Here is a 16,825-nt window from a genome sequence, read left to right on the forward strand (position 1 = left end):
GAATGCTTATTGCTTGGGTTTAAAAAGCACAAAAATAAATCAGCCTGAAATGAAGTCCTCACAATACTGCCCACAGCGAGTCCCCAATATCTGACGGCTCATTTGCATTTTCGTCAACCTCAGGGCATGGGTCTCTGTATGACTGAGACAGAGTGCGCCAGTTAACAATCACACCATGGCAACTCCAACTCTCGTCATCATCAGCCATTAACTATCCACTCCTGGATGAATACTTCCCTAAGCAGTCGCCATCTTTCAAGGTCTCCCGATGTAACAGTCGGTCTAGCTCCTGCACGCGCGCTGACCTCATGACCCCATCTTCACGGTGGACGTCCCCCCCCCAAGCTCACCCTCCTTTGTCTTTTTACGTCTCAATCGCCAGCCGTCATCCCTGCCAATGGGCTAATTCCACCAACGGACAGGATTTCAATTCGTAGCCTTTTGATTGAGAGCTGCTATCAGTCAAAGAGTCAACGAAAATGTCAATAACGTGTTTTTTTAGCAGCATAATATTCTCCGATTCCATGTGTTGCTCGTTTTGTCTCTCTGTGTACATTCCCAGCGTGCACCTCGCTTTCTCTGCTTCTTTGCACACTTTTCATTCTTAATTTAATTTGTCCGTTGTTGATGTCTCTGATCGATATGTAAGGTATATAAAAATCTTCATGAGGCATATTGCTATTAACTAAGTTCAGTTTTTCAAAAGCACTCTGACCAGCTTTTGTCCGCCTTCTCATTTCCACGTCTTGGTCCGTGTCCCCCTCCGGTTGTGTCCCTCGGGCAAATGTCTCCAGTTGTTCGTGAAATTTTCGTACAATTTGTTTGGTTTGCTCATATATAGATATCGTAAGCACAACTTTGTCGCCTTCTTTATTAACGTCTTCTTAAATTTCCTGAAGTTCATCTTCTTTCAGCGGTATAATAACTATCTGTAATCATAGCCAAAATCCTAATCCTAAGCCTACTTATAATATGAACTTTACCACTAATGCCAACCATACCTCTAATCCTTGCCCGAATTCTTAACATACCATTATTTAACTCTAACCCAGGTAGTAACAATAATATATTCATAACCTTGGCCTTAACGTTAAACCTATAACTTAAGATAACCCCAAAATTGCCCCGTCCTCATTGCAACATACCACTCACCAGCCCATTTACACACTCACCCACCCACTTAACCACCCACTAACCCACTCACACACTTCCGCACGCACACACAAACCCACACAAGCACACACATACGCACGCACCCACACATGTGTAAAGGAGTAGTGAGTGACGTCGCGGGGAGTGACGTCGGGGGGAGACCCTGGGGGACGGTGACGTCATGTCCCAGGGGGGTATTCAGGGGGAAGCCCGTGACGTAAGAGGGGTCGTCGTGGGAGCCGGGAACGGGAGAGGTTGTAGGTTGGGACCCGGGGTAGCGTAGTCTGACAGGAGGCTAAGGGTGGCTACTCACCCGACCGACCGAAGTGGGGTTAGCCCTCGGCCGGTGCAGGGAGGAGAGTGCAGGTAGCTGGGGTGGTAGGATCCCCAGGACCTGTGTCCCCTGGGGAGTAGAAGCTAGGGCGTCCCTTGTTAGCCGTAAGCCCGTAACCCAGTTAGGCGTAAGCCCCAAATAAACTTGGCGTGAGCCCCCTACAACTCACCTGCCTCCGCATCGTAGGTTGCACCACAACACATGCCCTGACCCACATACATATCCACCCACGCACGCACCTACCCACCCGCCTACACATTCACTCGCACCCACATCCTCCAATACTACAATAAAGCCTGTGGCATTTGCATTAAGTTTAACCGGAACAAAAACACAACATATATATTTAGACCAAACTTTCAAAAAACCATTCAAAGTTTCATCAACACTAACGTATTCTCATGCCAACTACCCCCATGAACCCTATGGGAAGGAAGGAGAGGGTAGAAACTATGATGCTTCGTTTCTCTACGTTCATGCTACTCACCCACAGTCAACTCACCCACACCCACCTCCAGTGATCCGCATGATCGCCAATTCAGATCACCTACCAAAGCAGGCGACCTACCAATCCTGTTGCTATTTAATTCATCACCTCATCGATCTACCCTCTCACCTGCCCACCACATTTATCACTTTGCCCCATCCATCTGCAGAAACCATTCATCCATTTATCAGCCTACCCACCTTTAGCCGTCTACACCCACAGCGACCAATCTTCCTGGCTCTCAATACTTTGTTTTGGAAACAATCACTTTGGTTATTTGATATTGTGAGCAAAGTAGCGTTTTGTAAATTTATGGTGACGTTTTAAGGCTGTTTGGCCATGACGATGCTCATATGACTCCTAAGGCAATCGCGCACACGGTGACTCTCACGGTGAATAAACAAATGGCACAGTTAGTTGTTAAATGGATCATTAAGACCTGATGTCATTACCAGGAAGTAGGGCATTAACTTCACTGTCATTCCACCACGAATGAATTGTTGATTCATTTTGGCTAAATTATACGAGAATCCAAATAACTTGTAAACAACCTCGACAATAACTTAGAACCTTTTTTGTGCATTTATTTTCCTGTCCTTCCCCTGCACCTCCGATTAGCATGGTTGGCCCACGTACGGTGCGAAAGAAGTTCAGCATACCTACGTACTTATGAACAGCATCAACCTACCGTTGGGGTGGTGATCATCATCAGCATGCGATTGCTTGGCTGCATTGTCACCTGTGGCTATTATGATCGTCTGTGCTTCACGTTCCCTTCCCGCGGTCGCCGCTACCAGCTGGAGCGGTAACCACCTGCACTGGGGCCAGCCGTTCCGCCTACGCCACGTCACCACGGGCAAGTACCTGGCGCTCACGGAGGAGCGGGTGCTGCTGCTCGTGGACCGTGGCTGCGCCGACGTCAAGACCAGTGCCTTCAGCATGCGCTCCTCCAAGGTGAGAGGGCTCGCGCGCCCCCAAATGGGGCCACAGGAGATGGTGCTGGGATTTGGCTCCAGCGGCCATGTCTTCGCCCCCACTACGCTACCCCCACCTCCCCCCCGCGACTCTCTTTGCCTCCTCCGATAACAACGATCCTTGCCATCGCAGTGGTTGCTGAATTTTAGCATTTGTTCTCTGGTGTCCCGTGTAGGCCGATGGTGCGGAACAGGCAGTGTTAGGTGTGATCCGCTTTTCTTCTTTTAAGCCGTTGTTTTTCGACAACGTCTGAACCTCTTCTCTTGCTACTGCGGCGGAACAGACTCACTGCCCGGGAAACGTCGACCCACTGCTTGATGCTTGTGCCTGTCCAGGGGGAATGAAAGTGTTTTTAGTAACTTGACAGGCTTGGCTCGGCGATTAGGCCTAGTTTTAGGGAGAGCGGAGGTTATTCATATTCATAGTACGGGTAAAATGTTGCCAAAATTCCTGCTTTTATACCTACCTGCTCTATATAAAATATTGCTACATTATCTTGTTTGTTGGTACGTCGGTGTCGGTGCCCGGGTTGTTCCAGATTCAAAAAATGTGTTTGTGAGTATAAATGAAACTGAATTAATATGACACTCTGTACAAATTGTACGTTTCATTTGGCTGTTAAGGTTTCACTTTCATTTTCGTTCGCTTCATCAGCTGCGGTCCAAATGTACAAATGTTATCAAACTTAAGTCATAACGTTTTAATTTAGTAATTACTGTTATTTACATTGATTAAATACACACACACTTTAATGTCATGTCATGGTGAAGGATTTATTCAATTATATTTTGGACTGAAATCCTAAAAAATACAACTTAGGTAGAATTAGTTCATCACAGTTTTACACTATGTAACACAATTTTTGTTCCTGGATACTAAGTGTTATTTTTTTATTGCTTATGCCTAAAAAGTATAGAAAATGGCTATTATTCCCCACAAACTTTGCTTTTGCGACCAGGACTTTATGTGAATGAAAGATACAAATCCACACGTTTTCTCAGTACAGTGACTTTGAGATGGGAAAATAAAACTAAATATTAAAAATTAAATGTCACTCACAACATTAACAGCGACAATCATATTATGAAGTAATATTCAGATGGAACTCACCCAAAGTGCTATTAACAAGAGACAAACATTAGTTGATAACTGTTAATTTATATCCAGGGTGTCTAATATCAATTCGATGTATAAATCACTGTCTCGTAATATGATTATTTATTTTGTTTTCATTTCATTACCGGTTTCTAAGTAGGGAAGAAAAATCACTTATTTATTCGAAGCATAATAGTGTCCGTCTTGGTGATTGATGCTCGCATCCAGTGTAATTCTACCCGCAGTGACTTCTGCCGTAACATTTTTACGGCTTCCTCGGGTCTGAGTTGGCAGACGTGAACTTACTCCTCCGAGCGTGCGTTGTTGTCTTGCCACCTAAAGTGCACTCGTCCGTGTCCGTGCGTGTATTTTTGTCGGCCACCTAATTTTACCACCAGCCATTGTGATGTCATGGCCGTAATAATAGCCGTTGTCAAAGAGGACCGCTCACGTGGACGCGCATGCCTGCACGGGAGTGTCATCCTGCCATCTCGAGGAGGAATAAAGTGGCGGAAGGGTTGCGATAACAAAACGGACCACGAAACCGCAAAACAAAAGAATACCTTGTTCCGCGGTGGTGGTGCGAGGCATATGTGTGTGTGCGTAATGGCCATCAATAACATTCCACCAACGTCCCCCCCCCCCTCCCCCCCCCCATTCAATCAGCAAAACACTGGCCACCAGGAACGTGCGATGAAATCCAGATCAGCTGGGTGCAGCAGGCAACACGCCCGTTTAGCAGTCTCCTTCTTCTGCTGTCCGTGGCGCCCAACCTTTCTCTTATCTGGGATGGCGAATTATTGACGCCGATAATTTATTTCCACTTTTAAAGACATTTCTCATTGTGGGGAATCGAATTGCGGACACCCCTAGCCTCGGCACAGTCACTTTCAATCACGCTTGTAAAAGCTGCGCTGATGCCCAGCCATGATGAGCATTCAGAGAAACGCACGGCCAGTGTCTTTAGCCTGTGTCACTTAAGAGTTCACGACTGTTCTTTATCAGATAGACTATGTAGTTGACGATATGTATGCGAGCGAATTACATTACGGAAAAAAAATGCCTACTATTTCTGAGGCCTATATAGGAAAGTTATTGTTTAGTAAAATACACATACGTGTGACCAGGTGATGCTGCATCAGGCTTTGTTGCCTGTAAAATCTGACGACATAGCAGCATTTTTTTTCACCAAGCCTGTCTCTAGTGAGGAGACTGAGAGTCAAACTCATCCAGGGTTTGCCTGCTTTAATAAATCCAACAGTACATGAGAAATGTTTTCAGATCAAACATCAGTTTCCCAAGGATATCAATGCAATAACCAGTCTCCTAAAAAAACTATTTGAGACCCTTTCAGGCTTTTCTGACTAAATACGTGACATCAAACTAAACTAAACTATTTTTATCTTACCAGGTAAGGCCCACTGAGCTACATAGCTCTTTTTCAGACGCGACCTGGCCACAAATGATAGCCCTACGAAGTGGCTTGTCATGTGGACATTTATAGCAGCCAAATACTGTAAATGCATGTTGGTTCTAAATGTGGAGGAAAAAACCGGAGGACTCGGAGATAAATACACGCGACCACGGGGATAGAGACATGCAAACTCGGGGGTCACGATCGAACCCACGACTTCCTGTACACCAGGCGAGGTAATTAACATCTCGCCATTGCCGTTTCTTATTTGAACACACTGTAACCCCAATTTTACAATCATCTCCAGCGCAAACAATAGTTCTACGTGAATGTCTCCATCAAAACAAGACGGCTCACTTCCATGACCTACGGCTTTATGTGCGACTGCAGCCCTTGCAGTGGACGCTGTCAGAACGAGCCCTGCTCACAGGACCATGTACTGATACAATTAAATGTTGGAAAGCCACAATCTTCCCTCATACCTATTGCTGCACGAAATGAATAATTTGGCTTGAAGCATAACACAGCGGGGCGGCTAATGGTTCAGAATATTTCCATCGCAGGTTTGGCAAAGCCAGTTTACTTTAATGTACTATTATACAGTCACTTGATTAATGATGTGTTTCCGTTACATAATGTTAAGGGATCATTTGAAAACCAGTATCAAATCACCCGTCATGATTCCATTGCGTGCAAGACCGATCCATTACCGTCTTTCTCCTGCACCCCACCAGTTATCTCTGCATGTCAGCACGCTATGGAATGGACACTGCACCAGCAGTAACTGGAAAAATCTTCCGTGAACCTTCAAGCAGACACGATAACGTGTCCCATCATTATCTGCTTGACCCTGACCACCTCCACCTGGCCTCATTGTGCTATTTTTACACATTTCCCTTTCCTGTAAAGTTCTGTTTCATCTTCCCCTGACCATCCCCCACGAACACTGCTCATTTTGTGTCCGTCCCTGCTTCCCAACTGCAATTCCCAACCTTAACCCTCTCATCCCAGCCCATCACATCAATAAAAGCCCTCCGTGTCCTGTGTTTTTTCCCCTTTTGCGCATCATTCTGCACTGCTCTGACCCACTGTGCCCCAGTCCTTATGCCCTGCTGTCTATTACATTTATAACATTATTTTGTTCTTATCTTGACAGTCCATGCCCCTATCTACCTATGCTCCACTGGAGTGGCGTTTTGGTCTTTCTAGGTGCTCAGCAGCATTGTTGAGAGAGTGAGTTTTGAAAAGTAATCAGTCCCTACTTACCGATTACTCACAATTTTAGAAGTAGTAAAACATAAAAGTTAAATGGTAACGCAATGGTATGGTTTGTTCCTCAGAGTAAGAAGGGCCTGGGTTTGATTTCCAACTTGGGCTCGTTTCTTTGTGAAGTTTGTATCTTCTCCCCCTGTTCTGTATGTGTTTCCTCTGGGTTCTCTGGTTACCTCCCATAACTTAAAAAAAAACACATACAAACATCCAAATGCTGGAAATGTGTATACAATTTACTCAAATGAAAATGATCATTTCGCAATTCTCTGCGGTGAGTACAATGTCTTTAAAACAACGGCGTGACGCCTCTCTAAATAAAATTACAGCTAACCGCCTGCGCGTTGCAGGACCCACCCTGCAACTTGCAGACTTCTTGCAATGGGAAAGAGTTCAATTTTGATATTTGATTGTATAGCCATGAACGTCTATGACTAAGTTTCCTTCGCACGATCGGCTCTCTTTCCACAGGACAAGCTGGACTCGGGTCCCCGGAGAGACATAGACGGCATGGGCTCTCCAGAGATCAAGTACGGTGACTCGGTGTGCTACATGCAGCATGTGGAGAGCGGGCGGTGGCTCACCTACCAGGCAGCCGATGCCAAGACCGCACGCATGGGCTCGTACACGCGCAAGGTTGGGCCTCGCTTCCGTCCTGCTTGCACATCGCCACGACTGTTGTTGGACGGTCCAGATCGTTGCCACAGTCCGTTTCAACCACATTCCGCCCAGTGGGTTTACGTCTTCGCTTTCGGCGGCTCATCTCTGAGCAGCGTTTTGTAAATTCGTGTTGACGTTTTAAGGCTGATTGGCCGTGATGATGCTCAAATGACAACGAGGCAATCCCGTACTCGGTGACTCTTACGGGGGAATAAACAAATGGCACCGTTGCTTATTAAGTGGATGTTTAAGACCTGATGTTATAACCAAGAAGTAGGGCATTAAGTTCACTGTCATTCCACCGCTAATGTATTATTGATACATTTTGTCTAAATTTTACAAGAATACAAATAGCTCGTAAATAACCTCGACAATAAATGTTTACTTTGCGTGTGTGTTTTTAGTTTGTTGTCCTTCCCCCGCACCTCCAGTTAGCACGGTCGGCTATGTACGGTGCGAACAAAGTTCAACATACTTGCAAACCAGCCCAGTGTCTGTCTCAGTAACCTCCCCTCACTCTGTCTCCCGCATACATTTCCCTACCTATCTCAACTTCCTAACACACCTCTCTCAGTGCATTCCTGCTACGTTCTGAACTTTCAAGTTGCTCTACCCTGTCCTGCCTTGATATTGCCAGAAATTTCCCCTAACCCTTCTGAGTAAAGGCCAAAAAACACATTTTATTGCATTGCTATACGGGTGTTTGTGTCTGTTGTTATTTCTTACCCCCTTCTGTGATATCGTCATAATAAAGGGACTCTCCGACAAAGGTGGTTGAGATGTGGCAGGTTGCTCGACCTGCAGTCGAACCGTTTCCGAGTTCAAGTCCCATTTGGGGATCAGCTTGGTGCAGTGGTCCCAGATTAAATGAGTTTCACTTCGTGGGAGGTCAACAGTGATTAGTTATTCATTTGAAAAACATTATGAAGGGCAACAGGCCACAAATAGGTTTCAGAGCGCTGTACAGCATAACAAAACAACTTCCAATAAAAGTAACAAAAACATAACACACGGGATAATATCTCAGTGATGAGGCATGGTAATGGTATCGTCTTAAAAATTCTCAACACACATACCAATGACACCTGCCCCCTAATAGAAAAAACTCCAATCTACCCAATTTCTCCAAAACTAGTCGAGATATCTTACAAAATAAAAAAGTGTATTTTTAAAAGGTAGAATCCTGGAACTCAGGCGGAGTTCTATGGGCAGATCATTACCCAATGCAGAGACCGTCATGGGAATGTGGAATGCCGACCACTGGTTCAGGGCTACCAAAGAAGATGATTGTCACGCCAGTGCTGTTTGAGCAGCAAATCGCTTAACTTGGTCTTGACGGGCAATTTCGCCAAAGCTGCTAATGCTGCCAACATGGGATGGTATTCAAATTTCAAAATAGGAAATCTCCCAAATTTTCCTACAAATGCATCCCGAAGTGTCCCCGTGTTATCTCAATAAATGAAACTTTATTTTTTGTGCTAATATCGCCCTCAATAAAGTAAGCATTGGTCCACAATTATCTGACGACGAGTTGGTTCTTACACAAATCGGTGCTCGACTCTTGAAGCCTGGTCAAGTTCTCTCCCATTGCCGCCCCCCTCCCCCTGCACCCCGCACGCCCTTCCATTCCCCTCCCACACAACCCGCAGGCCATCATGCACCAGGAGGGCCACATGGACGATGGGCTGACATTGTCCCGCTCTCGGCACGAGGAGTCGCGCACGGCCCGCGTAATCCGATGCACCACCAACCTCTTCAATGGCTTCATCAGGTGGGTGCAGTCGTGTGGGCATCAACAAACACGAATTCTTATTTGTTCGTATGGCCGATGTAGATGCAGAGCAGCAGTTACGATTTCACATTCGTACGCAGTCAAAATACGCAATCAAAACAATGAATTAAAGAGGTGAGTCAGTGAGAGCAGGGTCACTGAGCTAGATGATAAAAAGTTTACAATACAATTTTTTATGTAATGCCTATTTGTGAAAGTTTCAATAATTGTATAATACCCGCTTTAACACAGATTAGTAATGTGGACACTAACAAATGCATTTTAACAAAAGCTGTGAAATGTGTCCAAAGTAACGTGGGCAGTTACATGTTTGCAATTGCACCGAGAGACAGAATAATGAGCGTTATGGCTCAGAGAAGAAATTCAAATTAGGGATATATTGGCCAATCTTAATTTTAGAACTTTCGTGACTGCAGGAATTATGATTTGTTTCTTTCGGTTAAGTCACGTCTAAAGATAAAATAATAAATTAAATTAAATAATAGAATACGACGTTTCGATTGCAACACAAGCAATCATCATCAGGTATAATGAAATAGCGACATAAAATCTAACCAGAAAACTATAGACAGACATATTAGCAGACAGATATCACCAAGATACATAGCGAGAGCAACACAGGTAACAGAGAGGGGTGATCGTCTCTGTGTGGTGGCCTTAAATAGACAGAGGGGGGGGCGGAGGCAGAGAGAGGGAGGAGGGTTAGAGAAAAAATTAGCATATCAATGAGTGGTCAACAATCGAAACGTCGTATTCTATTATTTAATTTAATTTATTATTTTATCTTTAGACGTGACTTAACCGAAAGAAACAAATCATAATTCCTGCAGTCACGAAAGTTCTAAAATTAAGATTGAACCACTTCTACGGGGAAGTTTTAAGCTTATCTTTTTTCTCTCTCTCTAGCGACTTGTTTTCTCTGCCTGTGTCCTCTCTTTAGATTGTTCACACTTAAATTCTAACTTAGCAATCTTTGAAATACGTAATCAACCAGGCTATGCGTTAATTGTGTGTTGACCGACCCTCTGTGTTGTATTACATTACCTTTCGATATTTTACTAGGTTATTTAATTTTAGTGTGTCCTTCTCCTGATTTTCAGGCTTGCTTGCCGTGACATCGAATTCGCGGCACCACGTCTGTTGACCACTCATTGATATGCTAATTTTTTCTCTAACCCTCCTCCCTCTCTCTGCCTCCGCCCCCCCCTCTGTCTATTTAAGGCCACCACACAGAGACGATCACCCCTCTCTGTTACCTGTGTTGCTCTCGCTATGTATCTTGGTGATATCTGTCTGCTAATATGTCTGTCTATAGTTTTCTGGTTAGATTTTATGTCGCTATTTCATTATACCTGATGATGATTGCTTGTGTTGCAATCGAAACGTCGTATTCTATTATTTAATTTAATTTATTATTTTATCTTTAGACGTGACTTAACCGAAAGAAACAAATCATGATATATTGGCCGTTAAAGAAGATAATCAGGCTTGGGGAAGACACACAGCTTTCGAGGATTTGTACTTGGTGGATCAGACTGACGTTGGAATCTCAGCCATCGAAGGAAAGACTCCCATGGGGATAACTAAAGCGGAGATGAAGCGATCAGATCAGTTCATGTTGCGGGAGCTAGATGGATTGTTGCGTTACGACACCCTGAGGAATGGCCAGTGTCTCCAAGGGATGACCACAGTTAACTTGATGAGCTGAGTTGACACCTGACCAGGATTTTATTTCGCAACCTCGCGATGTTTGCAGGTCAGCTGATATCACAGCAGTCAGTCGTCACCGATGTGGTTGTAATTATTCGCAAGATGCACAAATAATATCCATGGTGGTGATCGGATGACGATGCAGAATGGGATGAGCAATTTGCTTTCAAATATTAAATTCCCTCCGTTTTCAACTGGCCTTTGGGGTACTCTGGTTGCCACAGACTACAACTCTCACACATTGTTCACAATACAATTATTGTGTCCGTATTCCGTAGTACTGTTCCCATTTGATAGGCTGTTCTCAAACGTATCTTAGTTGTTTTACATCGCATTGATATTCACACGTTAATTTAACGTCTGTCAGTGTTTGTACATGAATAGGAGAAAATTATTGTTATTTACCAAACTGTGATTGTATTACCGAGGATGCTAATTTTTTTTTTCATTTAATGACTGCATTTACCAGGTTGTGTAAGACAGACATTGTTTTGCATGTGTGTTCCCTCTGGTATGAACAACAGACATATTATAATGTAACTTAAAGTGCTTGTCGATACTGCGTGGATCTTGCAAGTTCGTCTTCACTGGGTTGAAATGAGATTATGTTTGAATAACTGTCACTGCAGAGAGACGGACAATCAAACAGGCCACTGTGTTCACACGTGGGCTCGTCAAGTTTAGCAGTAGTTATTTGGAGAGATATTAGTTTGGTTTAAAGGTTGTTCAATGCTCCCTTACAACTGTGGTCTGGTCTTAACTGATGAGCCCAAACCAAAAAAAGACGTGTCGAATGGAATATGAATCACAGAAAAATAACATGTCACACATAAACAACAATTGCATTCATGAGGTTGTCAGTAATAAGTTTTATGTTTATATAGATTAAGCAATGTGATACTGCTCAGTCGTGCAAGTTGATGGTTTACGTTTTTGACTTCACCTCAGAAATGTTTGCAGAGGATTGCTAACGTTTTCTGTTTGCTCAAAAGGTTATTTACATTGTGCTATAAGACGCTTTTCCACCGCGTAATTGGTAGGAAAATTACGACAAAAAATGCGCGCAAAAGTAAGTTGTTTGTCAACCAAATATATCCAGGAAGCGGCTCTCCCCTATGCACTTTAAATCGTATTTACAGCGATAGCTATTGAATGTTCGTGCTCGACTGCAATTCCGATCTTAAAGCTAATCACCTAAAAGCATGAAGTGAATTATTGTTAGACGGACAACTTTTGAGCATGCAAGTGTCCAATCCAGGACGATAATGAATATTGATGGGACGTTGTAAAAAAACAATTGGTGTGACGCAAGCTTAAAGATATGTCAATATTGACCAAGGCCTTTACTGTAGACGTCATATAAGCTTTGCTCTCCAACACACCGGTGTGCTGTACTAGTAACGAATTGGCATGTTCTGTTTACGTTACAAACCTTACTCTAATTGGCTGTGTCGGGTGGTGGCGGCTTTAACGACACATTTATATATTCACGCGATCTAACCCCAAAAAACCTGTATTATGGATGATATTAGCGAAATGCTTTCCGGCGTAAATGCAAGAAGACAAAAATGCATCACGTCCCGCGCTGCAGAAAAGCATTTCTACCGCATCCTGCATGCGGTGAATTTTTTTTGTGTGTGTGAATTGTAATGGTAAGCCACCTGGAGCTTTGCAGAACATTAGCCGAACAATATAGCCACGCAATTCAGCCTTGCAGCACTCTACGTAAATGCTTCTGAGAGGGGAAACATGCCCAGAAAGTAACAGGCAAAACGTCTCCTCTGCAAAGCAGCGTCACAGCACGAACGTAATACATTTTTCTACGCACGCACGCTTTTTTTTTTGATAACCAATCGCTCGTTGCGCAAATTGCTTGCTTAATTGCCGTCATCGCATTGATTAATTTGCCTACGTAAGCGAGAAGTCTCCTCCGTTTTTTTACGGCCAGGCCTGCCACCTACGCTGCTCGTGGAGAAGGCCGTGTGGGGGGGGGGTCAAGAGGTCAATGGGGAATAATCGCAGAGCTGCAACGCCTCGCAGCTACGCGGCTGCATTTTAAACTCTACTCTTTTATTCGAAATTGGATTAACGGTAGCAAACAATGAAAAAAAACATGTTCGTTATGCACTTTAATGACCCGGACGTGAACCTGCTATGTTAAAGCATCTCGTTTTTAATTAGAGACGTTACAAAACACCCACATTCGAATAAATAAACTGTTTTACATTTATTTTAGGATATGCACTGCACATGTGGATATACAAGTCATTGATTTCTCTTAATGGTTGTTTGCATAGCACATACATTGCACAATTTTAATATTGTACGGTCCCGTAGATGTACGCACAAGTAAGTCATTGTATAAGTGGCTCTGCCGAATAAGTCTTCAACTGCGGAGAGCTTGACTGAGTTGAAGTGCCATACCACGTTTTTACGATGGAATTTTTTAAATCATGCATTAATTGGTGGCTGAGAGCCTGGCTTATTATTTAGCATGGACGCTGAATCTCAACAGCTCAGTGCTGTGACTTGGGCAAATCAGAATCATTATTTATAGTGGAGGAATCCGATGAGCTATGAAGTTGGGGCGGGTAAGAATGTTACAACAACAAACAGTAAAAGTCGTGCAAAAGTACAAGACATGTAAAACACATCACCCAAACACATACAGATACAACTAAACCATCTACATCCTACCAGAGAAAGACCACTGAGGTATTGACTTATATTTCAAAAGCAATTTGGCCACAAATGGTAGCTCAACAAAGTGGCTTATCATTTGGACATTTATAGCAGCAAAATAATCTAAATAGTCTAAACGCATGTTTCATTAGCTGTGTAAGCACCCATCCACACGTGAATGCGTTGCATGATTCAATTTAATGCATTAAACAATGCTTTAGTTATTTTCACTTTATTCATATCGAATCCAATTAACATTCTCCTGTGACCTCGTTCAAAGAGATTTTAAAAAAAATTCACCGCTGTACATTTTAAACACTTTACGTTGAATATTAACTCGCATTATTTCTAATCGGACTAAACGTCAGCACGTGCGGTGGCAACTGTGGTCAAATAGAAATCGTTGTTGAAAACTTTTACGCTGTGTCTAATCAACCTCAAATAACAAATCCTAATGTGATGGGTCCAGAGGGAAGATTTACTGTTGGTAACAGTTAGCACACTTGAACCCTCTGTGCCCCTTTTTTTCTTCTCATTCTTCTTTTACTTTTGCATCTGTATCACCAACCTCTGTTTCCTTCCTCATGTCATAGTTGTTTCATTGTGGTGGTGGTGCGGCAAATGGGATGGCAATTGTAACCGTTTTTCTTCAGTAGCCGTGCGGACTGATCGAGTGTTGTGGTTGACTACACTATGGATACAAAGTCTAAAGTCAAGCCGAAATGTCTCCCTGCTGAAATAAGTGTGGAGTGGTGCTCATTTTAATTACTGTGAGGTATTCAAAGAAATTCCATGTTCACTTGGTGGGAGCCAGCTTCTCCTTACTACAACCGCTGTTGATTTCCCAAAAAGCCAGACCTGTATGGATTCCACGTTACACTTGTAGGGCCAGGTGCATACGTTGTGATATTGCTTGGCTGAATTGTGTGTTTTATTTGCTAAGTAGTGGGGTTTTGTTTTTGTATTATCTGCGTAAGGGACTGGCTAATTGATGTGCAGCGTTGTGGGATGCAATACCATGAATGACGCTATATCAAATCAAATTACAGTCGACCCTTCTGCATCGCGACTTTCCCCATCGCGTTTTCGATCTATCGCGGGGTCGGCAGAATAAATTAAATGGGCATTTTTTGGGAGTTTTGCGAAAGCCGCAGACGACACACGAAGGCCAGCAGACGACACGCAAAAAGTTTAGTAACTCATAAATGCATAAAACATATGTACAGCACTGTATAATATTAACGTATTTAATCTTCTTTTAATACCAAATATATGCACAGTTATTTTTAAAAGTAACATTTTGTCAAAAAAATTAAGTTTGCTAAAAGAACGCGAAAGCCAGCAGACGACACGCAAAGGCTCATAGCGCCCCCCCCCCCGCCTCCGAACCCCCCGGCTGGAGGTGCTCGTTTCGTTCGCCAAGGGGACCCAAAACATGTCACGCGGTTTTTCCAGATCGCGGGGGGCCTGCGCCCCTAACCCGCGCGATGTGGAAGGGTCGACTGTATTATTATTATTGATGATTAAATGATGGTCTCTGTCCACTTCCTGGCCACCTAGTGGGCTGGATGCTCTGCAGGCCGCAGGGCGTGGGGCAGGCGTGGAGCTGCCCATCGAGGGGGTCAAGCTGAGCCTGCAGGACCTCATCCTCTACTTTCAGCCGCCCAAAGATGACCTGGAGCACGAAGAGCAGCAGAACCATCTGCGCGCGCTCAAGAACCGGCAGAATCTCTTCCAGGAGGAGGTGAGCTGGAGTCGCACGAGAGAGACGTCGGAGAGTTTAAACGTCGAGTGAGCGAGTTCTTTCTCCCCTGCTCAAACGAGTGTGGGGACAGCATTCATCTCGACCGCCACTTTGAGCCAGTGGTGGTGGAAATTCAATCGGCAGAAGCCAGTCTCCATCGCATGACACGTCAACTGTGCACTTCCCACAAGGCGGTATCTATTTTATTGTCCTTGCAAGGATGACAGGCTGATGTTGACTCCTGACCAGGATGTAAACCTGCGAACCTTGGAATGTGAGCTACAAACATTGTTGCCCGCTGTGTTCATCAAATTACCCATAGGCAGGTGCTGTTAAACCCGTATTATTACTCAACTTATAGTATGTAATCATATAACTTTTATTTAGCATGTACCGGTTGATTGCTTTGAAAATTACTTCTGTTTAAAAAAACATACAATCCGAAAACAAAAAAGGGGAATGATGGTGTCAAAGGTTTACATTCAAGTGAGGATAGCAGAGGTGGGTAAATACTGAGATCTTACCCAAAACCTACACTCAGAATGAAGTGCAATAATTTTTTAGGTTCAATCAATTTATTGCTCGTTCATTTTAAGGAAAAGAAATACAAATAAAAAAGCGGACATATGTTTACACGAAATCCACAAATTTTTCATGACATTATGCTCCTTCTGAGGGGAGCGGTGGCGCAGTGTTTAGCACACTGCACTGTGAATCTGGCCACCTCAGTTCAATTTCCGAGTTCAGATAATATTTGGGGTGAGCAATATGTCACGTCATCCCCATCAACCGGCGTGGAGTGGGGAAGCCTTCATCCAGCATTCAATTGAAAGAGGGGCTGTTAACTCAATTTCCCGAACACTTCTCCATAATAGATAACGTTTCAAAAGTCGACTTCGCCAATGGTTGGGAACACGGTTACACGGTGCACTGATGGGCACAGGAGAAAGTGGTTGCCACCGTTGGTTCGAGCACCACCAACCTCTCAGGATTCCGCTGAAGCAGTCAGAGGGGACAAATGGGTCACATGCGGTATTGACACCGATAATCTTGATGCTCTTGTTGACCCTCATATTAACTTTCTCTCCTCACGTTTCTGAGCCTGCAAAACTATTTGTGCGTCCTTCTCCCGTTTCTGCCAATACCCCGAACCTTCCTCCTCCTCCTGCTGATGCAACTGCTGCTGAACCCCTCATTCATGCCTCAGTCACTTCCCAGCCGATTTACTGCCGTTGCCTGCGTGGCACTGTGGTATGAGCGCTTGGCTTACGATTGGAAAGATCGCAAGTTCAAATCCCTGTCAGGTGTCAACTTAATCTCTCGTCCATTTTTCCGATGATTGCAATGATTGCAGTTTCGTATGAAGCACGATTTTAGTGATTCTATGGACACACTGGCCCCTTCCATCAGAATATGGAATTTCCGCCACCTGCTCGAAGGGCTGCCGGAATACATGAGCGCTGTCCACCGTCTGAGCAGAGAGATGCTTTGACTCGTCGTCATCATCATTA

General features: G+C 44.1%; 1 protein-coding gene across 10 annotated transcripts in view; it reads left to right on the forward strand.

Annotated features, from left to right (window-relative positions):
- Positions 1-16,825, forward strand: part of LOC144933589 (ryanodine receptor 2-like) — a 318,383-nt gene that overhangs the window by 85,833 nt on the left and 215,725 nt on the right. For all 10 annotated transcript variants that reach the window (XM_078858546.1, XM_078858550.1, XM_078858549.1 and 7 more), the window contains exons 12-15: positions 2,771-2,927; positions 7,198-7,362; positions 9,036-9,157; positions 15,131-15,314. In XM_078858546.1, coding sequence (XP_078714672.1) covers positions 2,771-2,927; positions 7,198-7,362; positions 9,036-9,157; positions 15,131-15,314 — 628 coding nt within the window. The remainder of the gene's footprint in view (positions 1-2,770; positions 2,928-7,197; positions 7,363-9,035; positions 9,158-15,130; positions 15,315-16,825) is intronic.

The sequence above is a fragment of the Lampetra fluviatilis genome, chromosome 7 (genome assembly GCF_964198595.1).
Source record: "Lampetra fluviatilis chromosome 7, kcLamFluv1.1, whole genome shotgun sequence".
Taxonomy (NCBI): Eukaryota; Metazoa; Chordata; class Hyperoartia; order Petromyzontiformes; family Petromyzontidae; genus Lampetra; species Lampetra fluviatilis.